The 18,720-nt window shown below is 39.0% G+C and overlaps 1 protein-coding gene across 6 annotated transcripts in view; it reads right to left on the bottom strand.

Annotated features, from left to right (window-relative positions):
* PKHD1L1 (PKHD1 like 1) overlaps positions 1-12,273 on the bottom strand; it is a 152,263-nt gene extending 139,990 nt beyond the window's left edge. For all 6 annotated transcript variants that reach the window (XR_014843000.1, XM_085021056.1, XM_085021058.1 and 3 more), the window contains exons 1-3: positions 12,083-12,273; positions 10,135-10,224; positions 845-989 (exon numbers count right to left, since the gene is read on the bottom strand). Coding sequence is in view for 5 of the 6 variants with exons in the window: in XM_085021056.1 (XP_084877182.1) it covers positions 845-989; positions 10,135-10,224; positions 12,083-12,155 (308 nt within the window). In the remaining variant the exon portion in view is untranslated. The remainder of the gene's footprint in view (positions 1-844; positions 990-10,134; positions 10,225-12,082) is intronic.
* Between the last annotated feature and the right edge of the window lie 6,447 nt (positions 12,274-18,720).

Here is an 18,720-nt window from a genome sequence, read left to right on the forward strand (position 1 = left end):
GACTACATGGCATTTTTGAAAAGAAGTATCTAAAAACCTAATCATGGTATAATTAAATACCATTTTATATTATAAAAGGATGATCTCCATTGTGAACTCTGTACTGCAAATTCTAACATCATGGACACCAGGCAAATGCTTATCCTGACTAATCCATTGGTACTTGTTGAAAAGGAAACCAAATTAATAATAATCATTTAAGACAGTAACATGTCACCGTGGTACAATTATTCTATGCTTTGTTTTTTCAAAAGTTTTAATCAAATTTCTCCCTAAATAAGCTGAAAAATGGCCAACAAGCCTAATGTATATGGAATCCTCTGGAACATGTGCTGCCTGTCTCAACATTGAAAGTTGCCATTTAAAATGATTAATTTTCCCCCTAAGTTGCTAATAACAAACATCAATTTGGACTGATGGGAAAGAACTTGAAATGTCAATCTACGAAGCGATCATCTTTAATCTTAATGACTATGTCAAGATTCTGAGCCAAATTAATCAAACCGGACAGGAAAGCATAATTTTCATACTTTGAGGAGCATCATTACAATTTAATAGTGGCCATTTATCTCCTAAAAGAGATCAATAATAATAAAATAATAGCTCTAATAATCTGGGAAAGGATATAGAATATATTTTGATCATGTCAATATGTGGAAAGAGTATTATAACAATATAATAAAGGTATATAATAGTCTAAATATCTTGAAATTAAAAATAATAGCTCTTAATCAGAAAACATTATTGTAATAGCCAGAATGATAAAACTATTACAACACTAATAAGCATAACTATGATTCTGATATGAAGAAAACGATGTTATTAAAGATAGTTTAAAACATACCTAGTATAACATGTAATTTGAGTTGAATGACTTGAATCTTTTTCTACATCACAAGAAACTGATCGGAAAGAAGATACTAATTGCACACTGTTTCCCAACTCAGCATTATCAACTCCATAGTTAAACTGGTTTGCTTGAGCAAAACCTGGAAGAGTAAAAAAAAACCTCAATTATTATTAACAGAATCCTGTTTTCAAAGACCTAACAATTATCATTTAGTATTGAATCACTGAATAAATACTAAGGAATAGTAGTGATATAGGAAGTTAACCTATTTCATATTCATCTCTATGATTGTAGTCCTCTTTAGAACATAAAAATTAGCCTTTAATAAATTTGTTCGTAAAAACAATGCCTGAGAACCTATTATCTGTCAGGTGTTGTTAATTGCATTGGAATCAAATGGCTTATATTCCAAGGATAGGGTGAGGTGGGGTGGAGGAAAAAAACATACACAAATATATCCCACCAGATGCTGTGTCTGGTGGGAATAACTACTACGAAAACAGCAGGCTAAAGGGCATAGGAAGAGCAGACAAAGGGATTTTATAAGGCATGGAGTCTTTACTTTCAGTTCCTATCAAGCAAAATCTGAGGTGAGGACTTGCAAGTAGTTTATTTGGGTGGTGATCCATTAGGGATAGAGAGAAGAAAACTTGAAGAAGCAAACCTGGGTACCCTAAAGACAGCTGGGGCTCAGTCTTGCTGAGAACGTCTAAGAAAATATAGACAAGGCTCTCAGAATCAAAGAATCAATGGGAAGAAATGTTAATGCATTCAGATCCAGTCCCATTAGCTGAGGGTTCCCTGTGGACGAAATGACTTTTCTTGCACTTTTAGTCCACACATAGGTATATGCCATCTGGGTTCTAATATTCCAAGCCACTGCATCAGAGAAGCCCTGGGACAAAGGTATGTTGTGAGAACTGGAGGCTAGAGCTGGAAGCACAGACTGAGTCAAAGTCCATAGGGAAATTTTTGCCACTGCTGGGGAAGAATTAAGAGGTGAGAATGAGGATGTGAGGCTGAGCAAAAAGGCCTCTGATACAGCTGACTCCTTGTACCATACAAACATGCTCAAGCCCTACCTTTCAGGTACAATCCATTATCAGTTCTACAAGACGGTGGACAACTAAGAGCTCCACTAAAGATTTAATACAAGAGGGTTAGCGGGACAAGCAACAGGCTACGAGTAAAGCAACTGCTCCTGAGGCCATAATTATTATTCATGTTCCCTCTCAATTTCCCTAAGCATTAGCTGGCACTTGGGCTAATGGAGCGACATTAAGCTTTGTCCTGAGGATCTGAGCCCTTAGTTGCTTTGCCCATGTTTGTTGTGTTTGTCCCTATTACTTACTCACAGTCATCACTAGACATGGAAGCCAAGAGTTGTCCCATGAATACCATGAATTTCAGACAAATTCTTTCTCATTTGCATAGGGAAAAGCAACCCTACCTCTTCATGATCATCAGAATTGATTATCTCTAGCAACCTACTACATATGTTTGCTGAATTCAAACTGATGAACTAGTGGTGGGAGTCAATTCAGGGGAACCCATATTGGACCCCCTGGCAGAAGGATTCTCTCTCTGGGAATTCAGACCCAGAATCCAGCAGAACCTAAAACTGCAAAGACAGAATGAACAGATTCAGTTTTTGGATCCCTGGGAGTGATAATGACAGGGAGCAACACTTCGTTCCCAGCTCCATGTATTCCATCTGTTTGGAAACAGTATGGATCTGCCATTGGCTCAGTGTACATGGCATATGATGGGGGACAGTGCCCTGTTCTACAGGGCAAGCTGGGCTGTTGGTGTTGCCTTTTGTAGGCTGGCCCATAACTCCATTAAGCCATATGTTTCAGGATGACACAGGATTCATGGTCATATGCCCATCACCACAATTTTTCCACTATAAAATGTGTTTCTTGTTCTGAGGTACCATTTTGTGGAATCTCTCAGCAGTAAATCGGGCTCTATATATTCCCAGAGGATGAGGCTGGCAGAGGCACTGTGGAAGAAGGAAACACCCACACCTGGAGTAGGTGTCAGTTCCAGCAATAATGAATCTCTGCTTGTCCAGGAGGAAAGGAGAGCGATGCAGTCAACTTGTCACTGAGTGGCTGGGTGGACCTCTTGACGGACGGTCGTTATTGAGAGCTCAGTGTTGGCCTCTGCTACTGACAGGGAAAGCCTTCAGCAACAGTGAGGGGTAGCTTAGGGTTAGTGGAAGGGAGCTGGTGGTATTGGCCCAGGCACAGCCTTCTCCCATGGCCCTCTGTTCACAGGCTCACCATACAAGCACTTGGGTGGCTAAGCAGAAAAGCTCCTGAATGAGCTGTCCAGTCAATCTAGTTGTTCTGTTTCCTCTGACAGGGATACTCCCTTGTGGAAATTAGCTTGAGACCTATAGATTTCCATGTTTTTTCCTCACTGTCTTGTGTATTCACAGGCCTCTTTCCAAGACTTTCTTATTTCTCATTTTCTTTTTTTTTTTTTTTTTTGGCTTTTGTCGTTGTTGTTGTTGTTGCTATTTCTTGGGCCGCTCCTGCAGCATATGGAGGTTCCCAGGCTAGGGGTTGAATCGGAGCTGTAGCCACCGGCCTACGCCAGAGCCACAGCAACGCGGGATCCGAGCCGCGTCTGCAACCTACACCACAGCTCACGGCAACGCCGGATCGTTAACCCACTGAGCAAGGGCAGGGCTCGAACCCGCAACCTCATGGTTCCTAGTCGGATTCGTTAATCACTGCGCCACGACGGGAACTCCCTATTTCTCATTTTCTAATGCTGTTTCTGTCAGCCCCTGACCCACTAATCAAGTCATGTGCAGAGCCCAGGAGCTGATGGCTCTCTTTACCTTGGCCCACATTTTCCTCCTTACAAAGTTACCAACCATGTAGACTACACACAGCTCTGCCTACCAGGGAGGCTGATGATGGAAAGTAAGTCAAGAGTCCAGGGAATACACTGCAACATTTATGAAATCAGAGGTGATGCCAAGAAGATGTGAAGTGAGACACAGCAGGCATGGAACACAGATGGTCATGGAAGCTTTTCAGAGGGTATAGGCCATAAGAATATCTATGGGAAGAATATTTTAGTTAGAACAGAACAGGATGTTCTATGGCCCTGTGGGGGAAGCATGTTTGTGGACTCAAGAATTAACAAGTATGTTGGATCAGTATGAGTGAGTAGAAGTAGCAGGAGTTGAGACTAGAAGTGGAGGCATTTAGATTATTTATATGAGTGGGGAAGCACTGGAAGCTTTAAAACAGAGAAATGGTTATTATCTAACTTACACTTTTTCAAGACTCACTAGCTGCTATTCCAAGAACAGAATGGGAGCAAGGTGAGAATAGATTGGGGGCTGGCGTGAAGATGCTAATTCGATGAGCAAAAATGAATAAATGGTTGCTTGACATGGATGGGTTCAAAAGAAGATGGAGGGCAAATTGATAACCTTTTTGAGGAATTTTACTGGAAGGGGAAGCAGAAAACTGGAGTAGCTGGAGGGGTGTGTGGATCAAGGGGACAGTTAATTTTGCTTTTGCTTTTTTTCAGGTGGGGGAAATAACAGTATCTTTGCATGATGACAGGTATAAGCCAACAGAAACAGAGAATGGATACTGTGAAACAGAGCAGAAAATTGTTTTAATATACTATAAATATATGAAAATTCAAACTAGGTTTGTAAGTAAACATCAATCAAGTATTTTAATACCACATGAAAGAATTTCATATTGTTGAAACAACATTCCATTTTGAAATAAACCTGAAGATTAAATAATGTTCTATTAATTAAATCCTAAACTTAAGTATTCTCTTCTGAAAACGTTTAAAAGGTATTAAATACTATTTTAGTAGGTAGAGTGAATCTATAAAGTTGTCCAGGTTATATTTTTTGGAACAAAGTCAAATTAGTAAACAAATGGTTTTTGCCCAGATACTTTGGGAATCTAAAATTCCCAAATTCTGAGTTGTACAAATATATGTATTTTTAAGTATAACTTTTCTCTGAATATCACAAATGCTTAACATATACTGTCTTTTTGTCTTTTTAGGGCCGTACCCGCAGCATATGGAGGTTCCCAGGCTAGGGGTCTAATCGGAGCTGTAGTCGCCAGCCTATGCCAGAGCCACAGCAACGCCAGATCTGAGCCGCATCTGCAACCTACACCACAGCTCACAGCAATGCCAGATCCTTAACCCACTGAGCAAGGCCAGAGGTCGAGCCCACAATCTCATGGTTCCTAGTCGGATTCGTTTCCGCTGTGCCACGACGGGAACTCTAAAGAAAAATAATATTTAAAAATGCACATTATAGAAGTTCCATTGTGGTTTAGTGGATTAAGGACCTGGTGTTGTCTCTGTGAGGATGCAGGTTCAATCCCTGGCCTCGCTCAGTGTAGGTTGCAGATGCGGCTGGAATCCAATGTTGCTGTGGCTGTGGTGTAGGCCTCAGCTGTGGCTCTGATTTGACCTCTGGCCTGGGAACTTCCATATGATGCAGGTGCATTAAAAAAAAAAATGCAGAGCTCCTATTGTGGCTCGGTGGAAATGAACCCGACTAGTATGCATGAGCATTCGAATTCTATCCCTGGCTCCGCTCAGTAGGTTTAAGGACAAAGCTATTCCATTACTAAATGTAACTTCCTCCAGACCCTATGTTCTTAGCTCCCCTCCTATTCTTTATATGTAGAAAAAGTAAGCAAAATTCAACAAAGGGTAGGGATTTTAAAAAATACTCCCTCTCCTCTTTGAAACTTAAAACGTAACTAAACAGGAGTCATCCAGCATAGGCTAAAGCCTGAACATATCAATTTAACATGTGAAAGATTTTAGCATTGAGTTTGCAGTCTTGAATCTAGGAAGACAGTTACTGCTCAAATGGAACTGTGAGAAGATACATGAAAACACAGAAAAGCAAACTATTTGTAAAGCCACTCCTTCCTTTTGCCAATTTTTGCTTATCCCTGTAATTCATGTTGAGTTTGGAACATACAGAAGGGCTGCTGGCAACTAACTTAAGAATAGAAGGTTTACTTGTGGTGTGGCTCAGGATGTGATACATGTATTTATTTCCCCATTAGGCACATGTCACATCAATGATGGGACAATAACACAGATTTGTTCTTCAGCATTCCTAAGACAAACACAATTATAAAAAAAAATACTAACAAAAGATGATATTGTTTTCAGCTCAGGGGTTTTGTTTTGTTTTGTTTTTGGCTGCACTCGCAGCATGTGGAAGTTCCCAGGCCAGGAATCAAACCTGTGCCACAGTTGCGACCTGTGCCACAGCTATGGCAACACCGGATCCTTAACCCGCTGCACCATAAGGGAACTTCCAGCTTAAGAGTTGTTTTAATGTTTACATGTATACCCTAGGAGTAAAATCTATGGGAAAACCAAATCAGTAACATTCAAAAATATTCTCATTACAAATTTTGCCGAAAAAACTATAGGAATATTTCTAACTTTATAGCTAGTTCTGAAGAGTTAAGAAAAGAAACAGAAAGGAATCACCTTTTAAAAAAGAATTTTAGTTTAAAAATATACTCTAAATAAAAAATTTGGTATAAAGAAGATTCCTCTGGAGATACTCCACAGCACAAAGCTTACAGGAAAGGTTGGGTGTACCCTGGAAACAGAAAAGGTGGAGGCTTCAGATGGAAATTCCTGACATGCTGATGTACTTTTTTGTTTTTTGCAGAAAAACTGGAGACAAGTCTTGCCAGGCACGCAGACCTGGGTTTCCTGATAGCAGCCTGTGCTGCTATCATAGAAAATGTGTGTTGTTAAAACCAGCAGTTGTCATGTACATGCAGGCTGTTTTGGTTTCTCTAGTTTAAAAACAAAACCAAAAAAAAAAAAAAAAAAAAAACCCACAAGAGTTGAGAGTGTATAAACCTACTGAAAAGTTGTAATATTGAAAACTATTGGAAAAAAAGGTACAGTGTGATGAAGGAAGAAAAAATGAAGCCATTCCTATAACATGAATGCAAAAGAATAATGAAAATAAAACAGCTCTAACTGAACTGACAAAACATTGTAAAGCAACTATAATAAATTAAAAAAAATAGCTCTAACTGATGGAGCAGATACTCTATATGAATACCTTAGATACAACATCTTTTTCAATATTTACAATAGCCCCAACAGCTAGGCGTTAATAATCCCATTTCACTGATGAATAAGCTGAAGCTTAAAGAAGACACTTGCCCTAGTCCCATAGTGGGAAATGGCAAAGATGGAGCTAAAAGCCAGTTAGACCCAACTAAAGTCTATGTGCTTTCCATAATATTATAAAAATTATATAATTTACCACTCCAACTAAACAAAAATATATGTGCAAAGTAAAATGTTACTCCCTCTATTTTACTGATCTTTTTAAATAAAGAGAAAAATCAAGGAAGACAATTGAGAAATACAAGGTATGAATATAAAGTAATCAACTCAATAAAGTTAAAAACACCCCAGAACTTATGTTACTTAAGAATAAGAAGTTATGAAATGATAAGACTCCTCATCAAATGAGTCATCTTAGAAGGAGATACAATTATCTCCACAATCATGCCATGGCTCAAAACACTTTTCCTTGGGCAGCATAACTGTAAAATGATGTATCTTTGGCTCCTGAAGACGGCCTTTAGAGCAAAGTAAATGCAGTAGAAAATGTTTGCTGATAAAGTTCATTATGTGTGGAAAGAGACAAAAGTCATTTGGAAACACAAAAATATTAACAATAGATTTTTGCAGAGGGTGGAATTTCAGAGAACTCAAGTCAAACGTTTCTATATATTTTTCATTATGACTTTTACAAAAATAAAACATTTTAAAAGTCATATGGGACCAACATTTAGGAAATCCAGGATTTACAATTCCACTTGGAAAGTGTTCAGTGATTTTAATAAATTATTTCTGTATTCAATTCCTTTTTTTTTTTTTTTTTTTTTGCTATTTCTTGGGCCGCTCCCGCGGCATATGGAGGTTCCCAGGCTAGGGGTCTAATCGGAGCTGCAGCTGCCGGCCTATGCCAGAGCCACAGCAACGCAGGATCCGAGCCATGTCTGCGACCTACACCACAGCTCACAGCAACGCCAGATCCTTAACCCACTGAGCAAGGGCAGGGACCGAACCCACAACCTCATGGTTCCTAGTCGGATTCGTTAACCACTGAGCCACGACAGGAACTCCTGTATTCAATTCTAAACGCAGAGTATGGGTCAGAGACAGCACTGACAAATTATGCGAACATAGTTCCTCCAAATAAACTTTGTCAAAGTATCACATTCATGCAGCTTTGGAGGTCTGGCGTGTTTCGTAAATTCATTATCATTGCTTTATACACATTTTGTATATATCATGGGCCCACCAAACCTATATAAAAAGGTATTTAGACTCAGCCTCTGAGAAAGAATAAGCTATCATAATTTTAGACACCTACAGCAGGGGTAAAAGCAAGGAGAGAGAAGATAGATCAGGGTGGGGGTGCACGTATATGCAATTCAAGTAGGATTTAATTATCCTAAAATTCTCTGCCCAAAGCATCCAGAAATACAGAACGATAGAAAAACTAGAAATTCACCATGACACTTTTTGCTTCATAAGTAAGAGGATTACTCCTGAGCTTAAGAACCTCAGAAAGTCCACAAAAGAGCAAAGGTTATAGCTAGATTAAGAAGGCTGTTCTTCCAAAATGTCTTAAAAATGGAATGTTTTGTTTTGTTTTCTCCTATTTCTAACTAGGGATGATCTGAGTCTACATACTTAAACTCAAGCCATAACTCCTGGATCAGAAAAGGTGCAGATGTTGAGGCAGAAGGAAATAGCTGAATGGTTTTACTGTTTTGTTTTGTTTTGATATGGGCATTTCTCTCATGGCATTTAAATCTCTGTTTAAACACCCAATAGCAAACAAGACAAATATATGATATCACTTATATATGGGCAAGAATTGATACAAAGGAACTTATTTACAAAAAAGAAATGGACTTGGATTTCAAAATCGATTTAAGGTTACCAAAGGGGAAATGCTTTGGGAAGGGATAGAAGCACAGGGAAGTCTACTCAATAGTCTGTAATAACCTATGAGGGAAAAGAATCTGAAAAACAATGGATATACGTATATGCATAACTGATTCACTGTATACCTGAAACTAACACAATATTGTAAGTCAACTATTTTCAAAAAAATTATTTTAAATACCCAATAGCTTTCAAGCACACTCTATAAGAAAATCTTAGGAACAATTTTCAATATAAGGGAATTTTGCATAAAGAAATTTTAAAAAACAGTCTTTAACAAATACATTGTCACCAGGTGTCTAACTGTAAAAACAAACAAACAAACAAACAAAACACTTTAATCCAAAACATATCATTTACAGTTTAGAGGCACACACCATTTCAAGAACATCATTGCGAGTTTAAATTCGATAGAAATTTTACTGAGAAGTATTAAAAGACATTTCAATATACATGACAGAATTACTAAATATCTTGCTTTGTCCATTCTCTGACTCCAAAAACTTCTCATTGCTCTTCCTAAAGACTAAATAATAGCTTTTATCAATATTCTTTAAAATTACTTTCTCATCCTTCAAAAATTCATAAGTATCTCAATACTACTATCATTTATACTGTAAAGGCCTAACAGCTACAAGAACCACATATTTCTGTTGAATCCTAGGAACGGTTGCTCATTAAATATATCCCCTTACTGCCTACTTTGTTTTCATCCCAAGACCAGGCAAAGAGAAGGAGTCATACATAACCCATGCTTTGATGAAGTATGTGATAAGGAGTGGGTGGCAGAAGTGATCCAAAGCTTAGCTTTCAATTGTCTTTCTCCTTTCATTATCATTCTACTTCTCTATCACACCCTCTTACAAACATCCAACTCCCCAACCTCCCAAAAAGTTCTATTTATTATAAAGATAAAGGTTATTAGACACATGAAGAACAAAGTAACTGCAGGGTTGGGTTAAAGATGTTCCTTTCAGTTCAGTCATTATTGTCTAGATCTTAGAGTTAAGCAAGTAATTATAATACAAATTCAGATGGTCAGGTTGATAGAAACTATTGGGGATTCCCTCAGCTACCAAAGAGATTCCCTCAGCTACCAAAGAGAATACTGCCAAAGAGCTACTTTGGCCAAATGGGGAAGTAACTCTAGCGTATTAAACAAAACAAAACAAAACAAAAAAAACATTAATTTCTAAATGTTAAAGTCTTTAAAATACCTCAACCTTGGTGGAAAAAAAAAAAAAAAAAGGCAACCATACCTTCTCCTTTGATAGTCAGCCTTGTTGCTCCATTTATACTGCCATATTTAGGTATTATTTCTGTGACTTTGGGAATTACTTTAGAGCCATCTGAAAGATATTAAAGTACAGTAGAAGTAAAATCATCAAGTACTTCATTTTAAGCAGCATATTTTGTACCACAAATTACAATGATGTAAGACAAACATCATGAAGATTATAGAACTGAAGGAAATACACCCAGATTTTACTTTTGGTTCTACTGCTAACCAATGACTTGACAAGGAGTTAAGTCATTAACTCATTTAATACTCATTGGCATCATGCAAAGCACTCTCTTATGTGCTACAAAGAAGAGGAATAATGCATGATTATTCGTCATTCTTAAATATTATAAAACATTTATTAAACCCTTAATTTCATGAGTACTCTACTAGCTGCATGAAGTTCCACAACTACAGCTAACAGCCCACACAGCAGCAGACAATGCTGGAGAAATAACTCTGTGGAGAAGAGTCATTGTAAAAGCCTCTAAGAAATGCAAACCCAGGTAAGTTGAAAGACAGTCCAGGTACAAAAAAGAATGTTGTGTTTAGAGAAAAAACTGTTTTCTGTGACAAAGATCATTTCTGGGACCTTTTTAGCCTCCTGAATGATAGTGATTCTTAATGCAAGGGTCCTATTTCATTCAACAAACAGTGTTAGGTTCCTGGGGATATAAAAATGTGTAACAGCCTCGACTCTCCAAAAGCTCAGCTTAGACAGTACAGAGTGATAGAAGAGACCACATGGGGCCATGGGTTACAAAGAAAGGACACTTCACCCATACTGCTTAGGTCATACTGGTTTTTGAAAGAATGGTGTCCTTGCTGCATCTGGAGAGCAAACAAGAATTAGCTAGACCTAACCCACTGTAGGAAAGCTAAAGGGAAGCCTCTGCTGAGTGAGCAGCTTCTCTGAAAAACTGAAATTAATGCTTTAAAACAAAGATATACAGTGGCTAAAACAAAGAAGGATTTATTTACTGCTTCAACTATGCAGATGTGGTAATTATTAAACCCAGCAGCAAATTCTCAGAATAGGTGGAAGAATTTAAGTGGGGGCACAAAGAAAAGCCACAGAAACTGCAATGGATGTATGAGATAAAGTTAAAGAAATCATGACTTAGTTCATTCTTGCCTGAGAAAAGCTTAGGGTGGATTTCACCTACAATGGCAAAGCTCTCCATCATAAAGAAGGCTACCTGCCCTCACCCACCCCCAACCCCACACACACACCCAATGACGCTGCTTCAGGTCTGTCCTTGCCAAGAGCTCCAAGGCTGTTCCTGCTTGGCGCACATTTGTAACTATGAGCAGCCCACAGCCAAGAGTAGGAAACTCCAGCGAGGGAGCTGGATCCTATCTCATAGACGCTGCTCCTCACCTATCTCAGGTTTATCCTCCCTGTTATCTCCATGGACAACTCCAATTTCTTATCTTATCAGTCTCTCCCCAGCCCTCTCCTGGGTATTACTTTGAAGGCACAGGACAGCTGCCCCTGGAAATGACTGACACCTGCCACAAAGCTCCATTCCTGTCCTAGTTGGAGACGTTGTCCTCCCTGAGTGGAGAAGGGACCCAAGAAGAGTGAGAAAAGGACTTCGGTTGTGTATCCCACCCGCAGCCAAATGTGGTTCTTTTTCAACTGAGTCACTTGGGATGGAAGGGGTGAGGTTCCATAATTCAAGCAGCAACCCTGGTGGCAAGAGCAGTTATCTCTCTGTTTTTCTATGACTGTGTGCATGGGTCTGTCTGTCTCAGTGTTAGCCTGCCCCCTGATCCCCAGGTTCCCAGGATCTCCATGCAGCGCATCCGCAGCCCTGTTCCAGGGCTGGAGCCAGGCGGTGCCGCCTCTACCGGGACCCCAGCAGCAGGGGTTGTTTCTACACGGACTTCTGCTTGCCTCCCTGGCGCCCCACCTGGGTTACCTGTGCGGGGGTACGCGACGCACAGCAGCAGCCCCCAAAGGCCCCAAGTTCCCCAAAGCCACAGGTGTTCCATCGCGGCGCCAGTTCAACAGAGTCCACGCCCGACGCTCGCTCGTATCCGCTGCCAGCTCCGGGTCTCCGCTAGCTTGCGCGTCCGCCTCGCCTTGTTGGTCCACGCGCGCGCAGACTCTGCCGCCCCAGGACCCGCCCCGCCCCCGCCAGCCGCTGCGCCCCCGGGCTTGCGCGCAGACGCACACCCCTCCATTCAGGAGGCCCGCGGGCCGCAGCCACTCTGTATTAAACCTCCACACTGAAACTTTGGTGCTAATGCCCCAAACCTGTCTTCAAAGGTGTAACAGCACCCCCTCTTTTTTTTGTAAAACATCCATGGGCAACATTTCTGTCAATTCTGCCTTTTTTTCCCTCCCCCCTCATCTCTGCCCCCTCCTTCCTTCTTCCTTTCTTTCCTTCCTCTTTCTTTTTTCCCCGTTGCTGGACCTGTGTACTTTCATCTGCCTGTCTGCCTTGGTTATTAGTCATCCCCAGGTGGGCCTCAAGGTCCACCTAATACACAAACCCTGCACATTACCCCGTTCAGATTCATGTAAGTTCATGCCGTCCCTTTAATTGACAATCATACTGAGGTTTATTGATCTCTGGGCACCTTCCCAAACTTAAAGGACTGTTTCTCTTCTTATTATCCCCATTGTTACAAGCCCTACACTAAGGTGAAGGTTAAGTAACTTGCCTAAGGCCATACACCTAAGCGCAGGGGGACTACGGGGAGGGGACTCTGATCCCCTCCACTGCCCCAGACTGGTGGGCGAATTTCTAGTGAGGGTGTGCAACGCTTAGGATATGCTTACACTAATAATTATTCATTATTTATCTGAAATTCGTATTTCCCTTGGCATTCTGTATTTTATTTATTTATTTTTTTACTAAATCTGACAACTCTAATTGGTGGGGGGATGAGAAATAGAAAAGAGAACTAAAATGAGTAAAATAAATGAAATTAGTTCCTTGTTTTTCGGGAGTTTATATCTATCTCATTGGAGTTAAAATTTTATTGTGTGAGATTTGGTTAATCATAGTCATGTCATAATAATTTAGCAGCATTACGGAAATATTCACTTTAGATTATTAGCTATGAAATGAGTAAAAGTATATATTTCAATATCAACAATAAAAATAAAATTTATATGTGGGAATTTCTATTTGTAATTGTTTTGATTTCTTTCTGGTGCTTTCAAATTAAACTTAATTAAATTTTAGATGACATCACTAAAAATTTAAATGAAATTTTATTCAAAATGCTGACTTTTTCAGATACTTTTAAATTTATGAATTTAAATGGAGTATGAGGCATAAGCTAAATGATACTAAAAAGAATATTTAAAATGCTTTTAATATTAAAAAAGTAGAAAATGTCATTCAAAAGTATTATGAAGTCGGAAGTAGGTGAAAAATCTTGTCCCATATAATATACTGAAGTTGTGATTTTTTCTGGGTTTTTTTTGTCTTTTTAGGGCTGCACTCACAGCATATGGAGGTTCCCAGGCTAGGAGTCCAATCAGAGCTGTAGCCGCTGGCCTGCGCCACAACCACAGAAACCCCAGATCTGAACCGAGTCTGTGACCTACGTCCCAGCCACAGCAACACTGGATCCTTAACCCAATGAGCAAGGCCAGGGATCGAACCTGGGTCCTCATGGATACTAGTTAGATTTGTTTCCACTGAGCCACGATGGGAACTCCTGAAGTTGTGATTTCTAATTACGAATCATTGAACTAAGCAAACTTATAAAAAGAATCTATATTGCTTATAACAAAAGGAAAAGTGTTCTAAATTTTGGCTATGTCAATAAAGTGATGAGGGACCTTTTTAATGTTGATTTCTGCCAAACTTTAATATTTAATTTTGTAAAAGATTCTTTTACAAAATTCTTTGAGTATATTCACCACCAAATTGCATACAATATTTAATATATAATGAGGCTATTCCTATTGTGTTTTATTTCATTTTTTTACTTCCCTTAGACTAACCACATAGCCCCTTTCAGATTTTAATAGTCCCTTCCAGTTATCTTTACCTCCTTTATGGCTAGTCTTTTTATAACAAATTAACTCTGTATGTATTTACAAGTATATATATATGTATATATATATGTATATAATACATTTATATGTGTGTGTATGTACATAATATATACATATGTCCATATGTAGTACATGTTATTATAGATATCACATGTTATAATATGAAAATGTATATATTTTTCTATATATTTGACCATCATTAATCAAAATAAACTTGTTCAAGCTGCTAAATATTTATGTTAAACTGCATTCATTTAATTTAGTCAGCTTGGCAAATTAGTCATTCAGCAAATTGATCATTTGATTAATTAGCTTTGGGAAAATTGATATTTCAACAAGTAGCTTCTTTCCTGTCATATAATGTTTAAATTTCTTAAAGAGCCAAAGCACTGTAATTTACATTTATAGATTTTTTTTTTTTTTTTTTGGACCACACTCTGGGCATGTGGAAGTTTCCAGCCCAGGGATCAAACCCAGGCCACAGCAGCAGCTCAAGCCGCTTCAGTGACAATGCCAGATCCTTAACCTACTGTACCACAAGAGAAATCCCGTTTATAGATTTTTACTCAACTCTTTTTGAATGAATGAGCATCTTTAACATTTTTCATTTTAAATAGTGCTTATTTATGCAATAAATCAATGTCCTGAAAAATATCACACAAGTGAGATTTTTTTTTTTTTGTCTTTTATCTTTTTAGGGCTGCACCCATGGCATATGGAGGTTCCAAAGCTAGGGGTCCATTTGGAGCTGGAGCTGCTGGCTTACGCCACAGCCACAGCATCTCAGGACCTGAGCTGCATCAGCAGTCTATACCACCGCTTGCAGCACTGCCAGATCCTTAACCCGCTGAGCAAGGCCAGAGATCAAACCACTGTGCTCATGGATAATAGTCGGGTTCATTAACCACTGAGCCATGACGGGAACTCCAGCAGGGAGATTTTTAATCTTAAATTAACATAAGTAACAGTAAGTAATTATAATTAGATGGAAATTTATATAACCAAAATGTCAAGTTGGAACCAGAAAAGGTGGTTACATAGCTTACAAAACTAATAATGTAAATTGTATTCATCTTTAGAATCTTTAAATCTTTGCAATACAGACTCGTCATGGAACATGGACATGGGGAAACATGGAAAGGAGAATCCCACCTACCAAACCTTCGTAAGTTTTTTTTTTTTTTTTTTTTTTTAGTCTACCTCTAACAAAAACTTGCCTATGGGGCCAGCATAAGGGGAATATGACTTGCGGTTTCATAAAGCCCCATGCTTGATATAATGCTCTGTTATCATCATCTTGAAATCCTCAATAGTTTTTGAATGAGGGAATCCCTATGTTCATTTTGTCTGGGATCTTACAATTACGTAGCTAGTCCTGCTTGCCCTTATGATGAAGAAAGTGACAGGTTTTAAATTTGTTAATCCTTTGATTTAAAAGTCACAAGAAAAAGTAATAACTCTTGCAGAACTAGAAGGAATAAGGAATTTGCTACTGAATTCACTTAACTTGGAAAATGAGCTGTTGTCTAGGCCTGATTTTGAATCTAGACCTAATTGTAAGAGATGGTGAACAAAATGAAGCACCTGCAAAACAACAGTTTGCTTTCAACAGTTATTCAGGGTACTAGGCATTCGGGAGATGGCAGTAATTTAAAAAAAAAAATCTCTTCTCATAGAATTTATATTTTTAGTGGAAATAGACAATCAACAAAATATGAGTAATATAATATGTTAGAAAGTAATATATACTAGAGAGAGAGAGATAGGGAAAAGAATGAGTGTGTGTATGGGAGGGGTGTGATGTGTTTAGATAGGGTGAATAGGAAGTTGTCCCAGAGAAGGTGAATTTGAGTAAAGGTCTGAAGGTATGAAGTGAATTGCTTAGCCAGGTGAGCATCTGGGAGGAGGGCATTCTAGGCAACTGGAAGAACAAAGGCCAGTGAGTGAGGAGGGAGTGTGCCTGGTGTGTGAGAAGCAGGAAAGCTGCTTGTGGTTGGAGTGGTGAGAACAAGCAGGTGTTAGACAATGTGAGGTTAGAGAAGTAATGGGAAGAGGGGAAGATCCTGTAGCATGAGTTTGACTCTGAGTGAGATGGGAATCCACTGTAGATATTGTGCTGAAATATGACATACTCCAATTTATCTTTTCAAAGAAACACTGGCTGCTCTTTTGTTGCACTGAACAAGGGAAAACACAGGGAGACCGATTAGATGGTCAGTGCAGATAATCCAGGCAAGAATACTAATAACTTGGACTAGGATTGTAAGAGTATTGGTAGTAGGAAGTGGTCAGATTCTGAATATACTTAAGAGCTGAGTTAATAGAATTTGCTGACGAGGAGTATGGATGATAAGATTAAGAAAAAAGGAGTCAGTCACTACTGCAGGGATTTGGCTTCTATACTCAGAAGTATGGGGGCAATTTGCAGGTGAAGAATGTTGAAGGGGTGGATTTGGGAGAGTGTGTCAAGAGCTCACTTTTGTACATAGCAAGCTTAAGACCTATTAGGACATCAAGTGAGATGTGAAATAGCAAGTTTGTTTTTTGAATCTGAAGTTCAGGGGAAAATCCAGGTGGGAGATCTCAATCTGAGAATCATGAGCATACATCTTAAAAACAGTGAGACCAAATGTGATCACCTTGAGAGTAGCATATGGGTGGAAACGTGAAAAGATCTGAAGACTGAACCTTGGGAAACTCCAGTATTTACTAGTAGGAAAGATGAAGAAAAATGTGCAAAGCTGACTGAGTAGGGGTGGTCAAAGAGAGTGCAGAAAATTCAGGAAGCCAAGCTGAGGAGTATTTTAAAGAGGAAGAAGAAATAACCATCGATTGTTGCTGCTCAGTCAAGCAAGAAGAGCACAGAGAATTGCCTTTGGCTTTAACAACGTGGAATTTATTGGAGACTGTTAAGAGCAGTTTTTGTAAAGTGGTGGGGGTGAAATCCTGATTGGAGTGGGTTGCTGAAAGAATAGGCAGAGATATTTGGCGATCGTCCTAGAATCTACCTATCTTGATAAACCAGCAGAATTGGAGACTCAATAGCCCAGAAAAAAATCAAGTCGCTGCAGGGAACCAAGGGTGGTGATCTTGAGTTAAAGTGAAATCAGAATGGTAGCATTTTTCCTTAGCTGCTTAAGGCGTGCAGTTGCAGTCACGTGAGGAGGCAGCTTTTGGAAACTAGTGGTTTACTCACCAGACTTTAAAATCACTTGCCTACACTAAGATGACACTGTGAGCAGCAGCATTTTCACATAAAAAGTCAGGAAATAAAGAAGGGGTAAAGAAGTTCTAAAACCTACTGATAGAACAAACTGTTGTTTTCAAGCAAGCCTGTGGGTTTGGATTTGGTTTTTGATGCCCTGGGGATTTTTGTGTCCATTGTTTGTAGTAGGCAGTTGTTATTTGGGGGGGGGGGCACTCTTTCCTTTTTGATATCACCCCACTTCTCCTTTGTGGAATAATCTCTTCCCCATTAGATGTAGTCTGTTGAGTGAAGGTATGTATGTGGGAATGGTGGAGAGGAGAGTGACCCAGCCTAGGACAATCTTATTCTCCCTGGACAGTGAATCTTGAACAGAGGAACAAAGAGAGCATGAATTCTGGAGTGTGTTCATTGCCTTGGAGGTGACCTAACCAAACTGTTCACACAGGGACTGTTTCCGAGATTCTTTCCTTGTGGTTTTAGGAAGTACCTTTGTTCCTACTAGTGTCCCAGATTTTGATTTGCCAGGTTTCCCAGTGATAATCTGAGTTTTAGATATTCTTCCTATCAATTTCCTTTTGCTTTAGTTTGCCAGTCAGTTGTTGTTGGTAGCCCCTCAAAAGTTAGAAACATTTTTATCAGTAAATCATACTTTTGGGGGGGAGGGGCATTTTTGTATTCTCCTCTCTTTATTTCTCTTATTTTCACATTTTGTTAATGGCAGGATGGAAAAGGCTTGCCATTATATCCACGATGCAATGTTTGATATAAATACATGTTCTTGATATTTGTAGCAAGCAATGTCATCATTGTTGTCTTCTACAGCAAAAATACAACTTTCTTAAGTTTTGGAAAACCAATTAGCATTTGTAACAATGAATGAACCCTTTTGGTACCTAGCTGCATAGACCAATAGTAGAAACTAGTCCTATATTGTGGCTCAAAAGTTTGTTGTGCATGCTTATTTTTTATTATATACAAGTTGAAAGAAAAAAATCACTTTATTGCAGTATAACTTATTTGAAAGACCTGGAAAATGAGACAGATCATTTTGAAAAATGCAACAATGGGTAAAATGTTCTAATAAGGTGGCACAAATTCATTTAAATGATTTAACTCTTGGTGGGCTGAATCACTTGGTAATTCTTCATTTTTCCAAAACCCTATGTAAATTTACATATGGAAGCTATATTGACCCCCAACTTTTCTTAGACACAAAGTTATTAAGCCTCCCTTCCTCAAATAACTGTCTACATGGTAATCCTAGTTGAGAAAACTTTTCCTAGTACAGAACTGAGTCAAGTCAACATGCCATGAGCCCTTGTCGAAGGGTA

The sequence above is a fragment of the Sus scrofa genome, chromosome 4 (assembly GCF_054392235.1).
Source record: "Sus scrofa isolate SSC_HxYL_T2T_F1_AM1 chromosome 4, Sscrofa_HxYL_maternal_Yorkshire_Landrace_v2.0, whole genome shotgun sequence".
Taxonomy (NCBI): Eukaryota; Metazoa; Chordata; class Mammalia; order Artiodactyla; family Suidae; genus Sus; species Sus scrofa.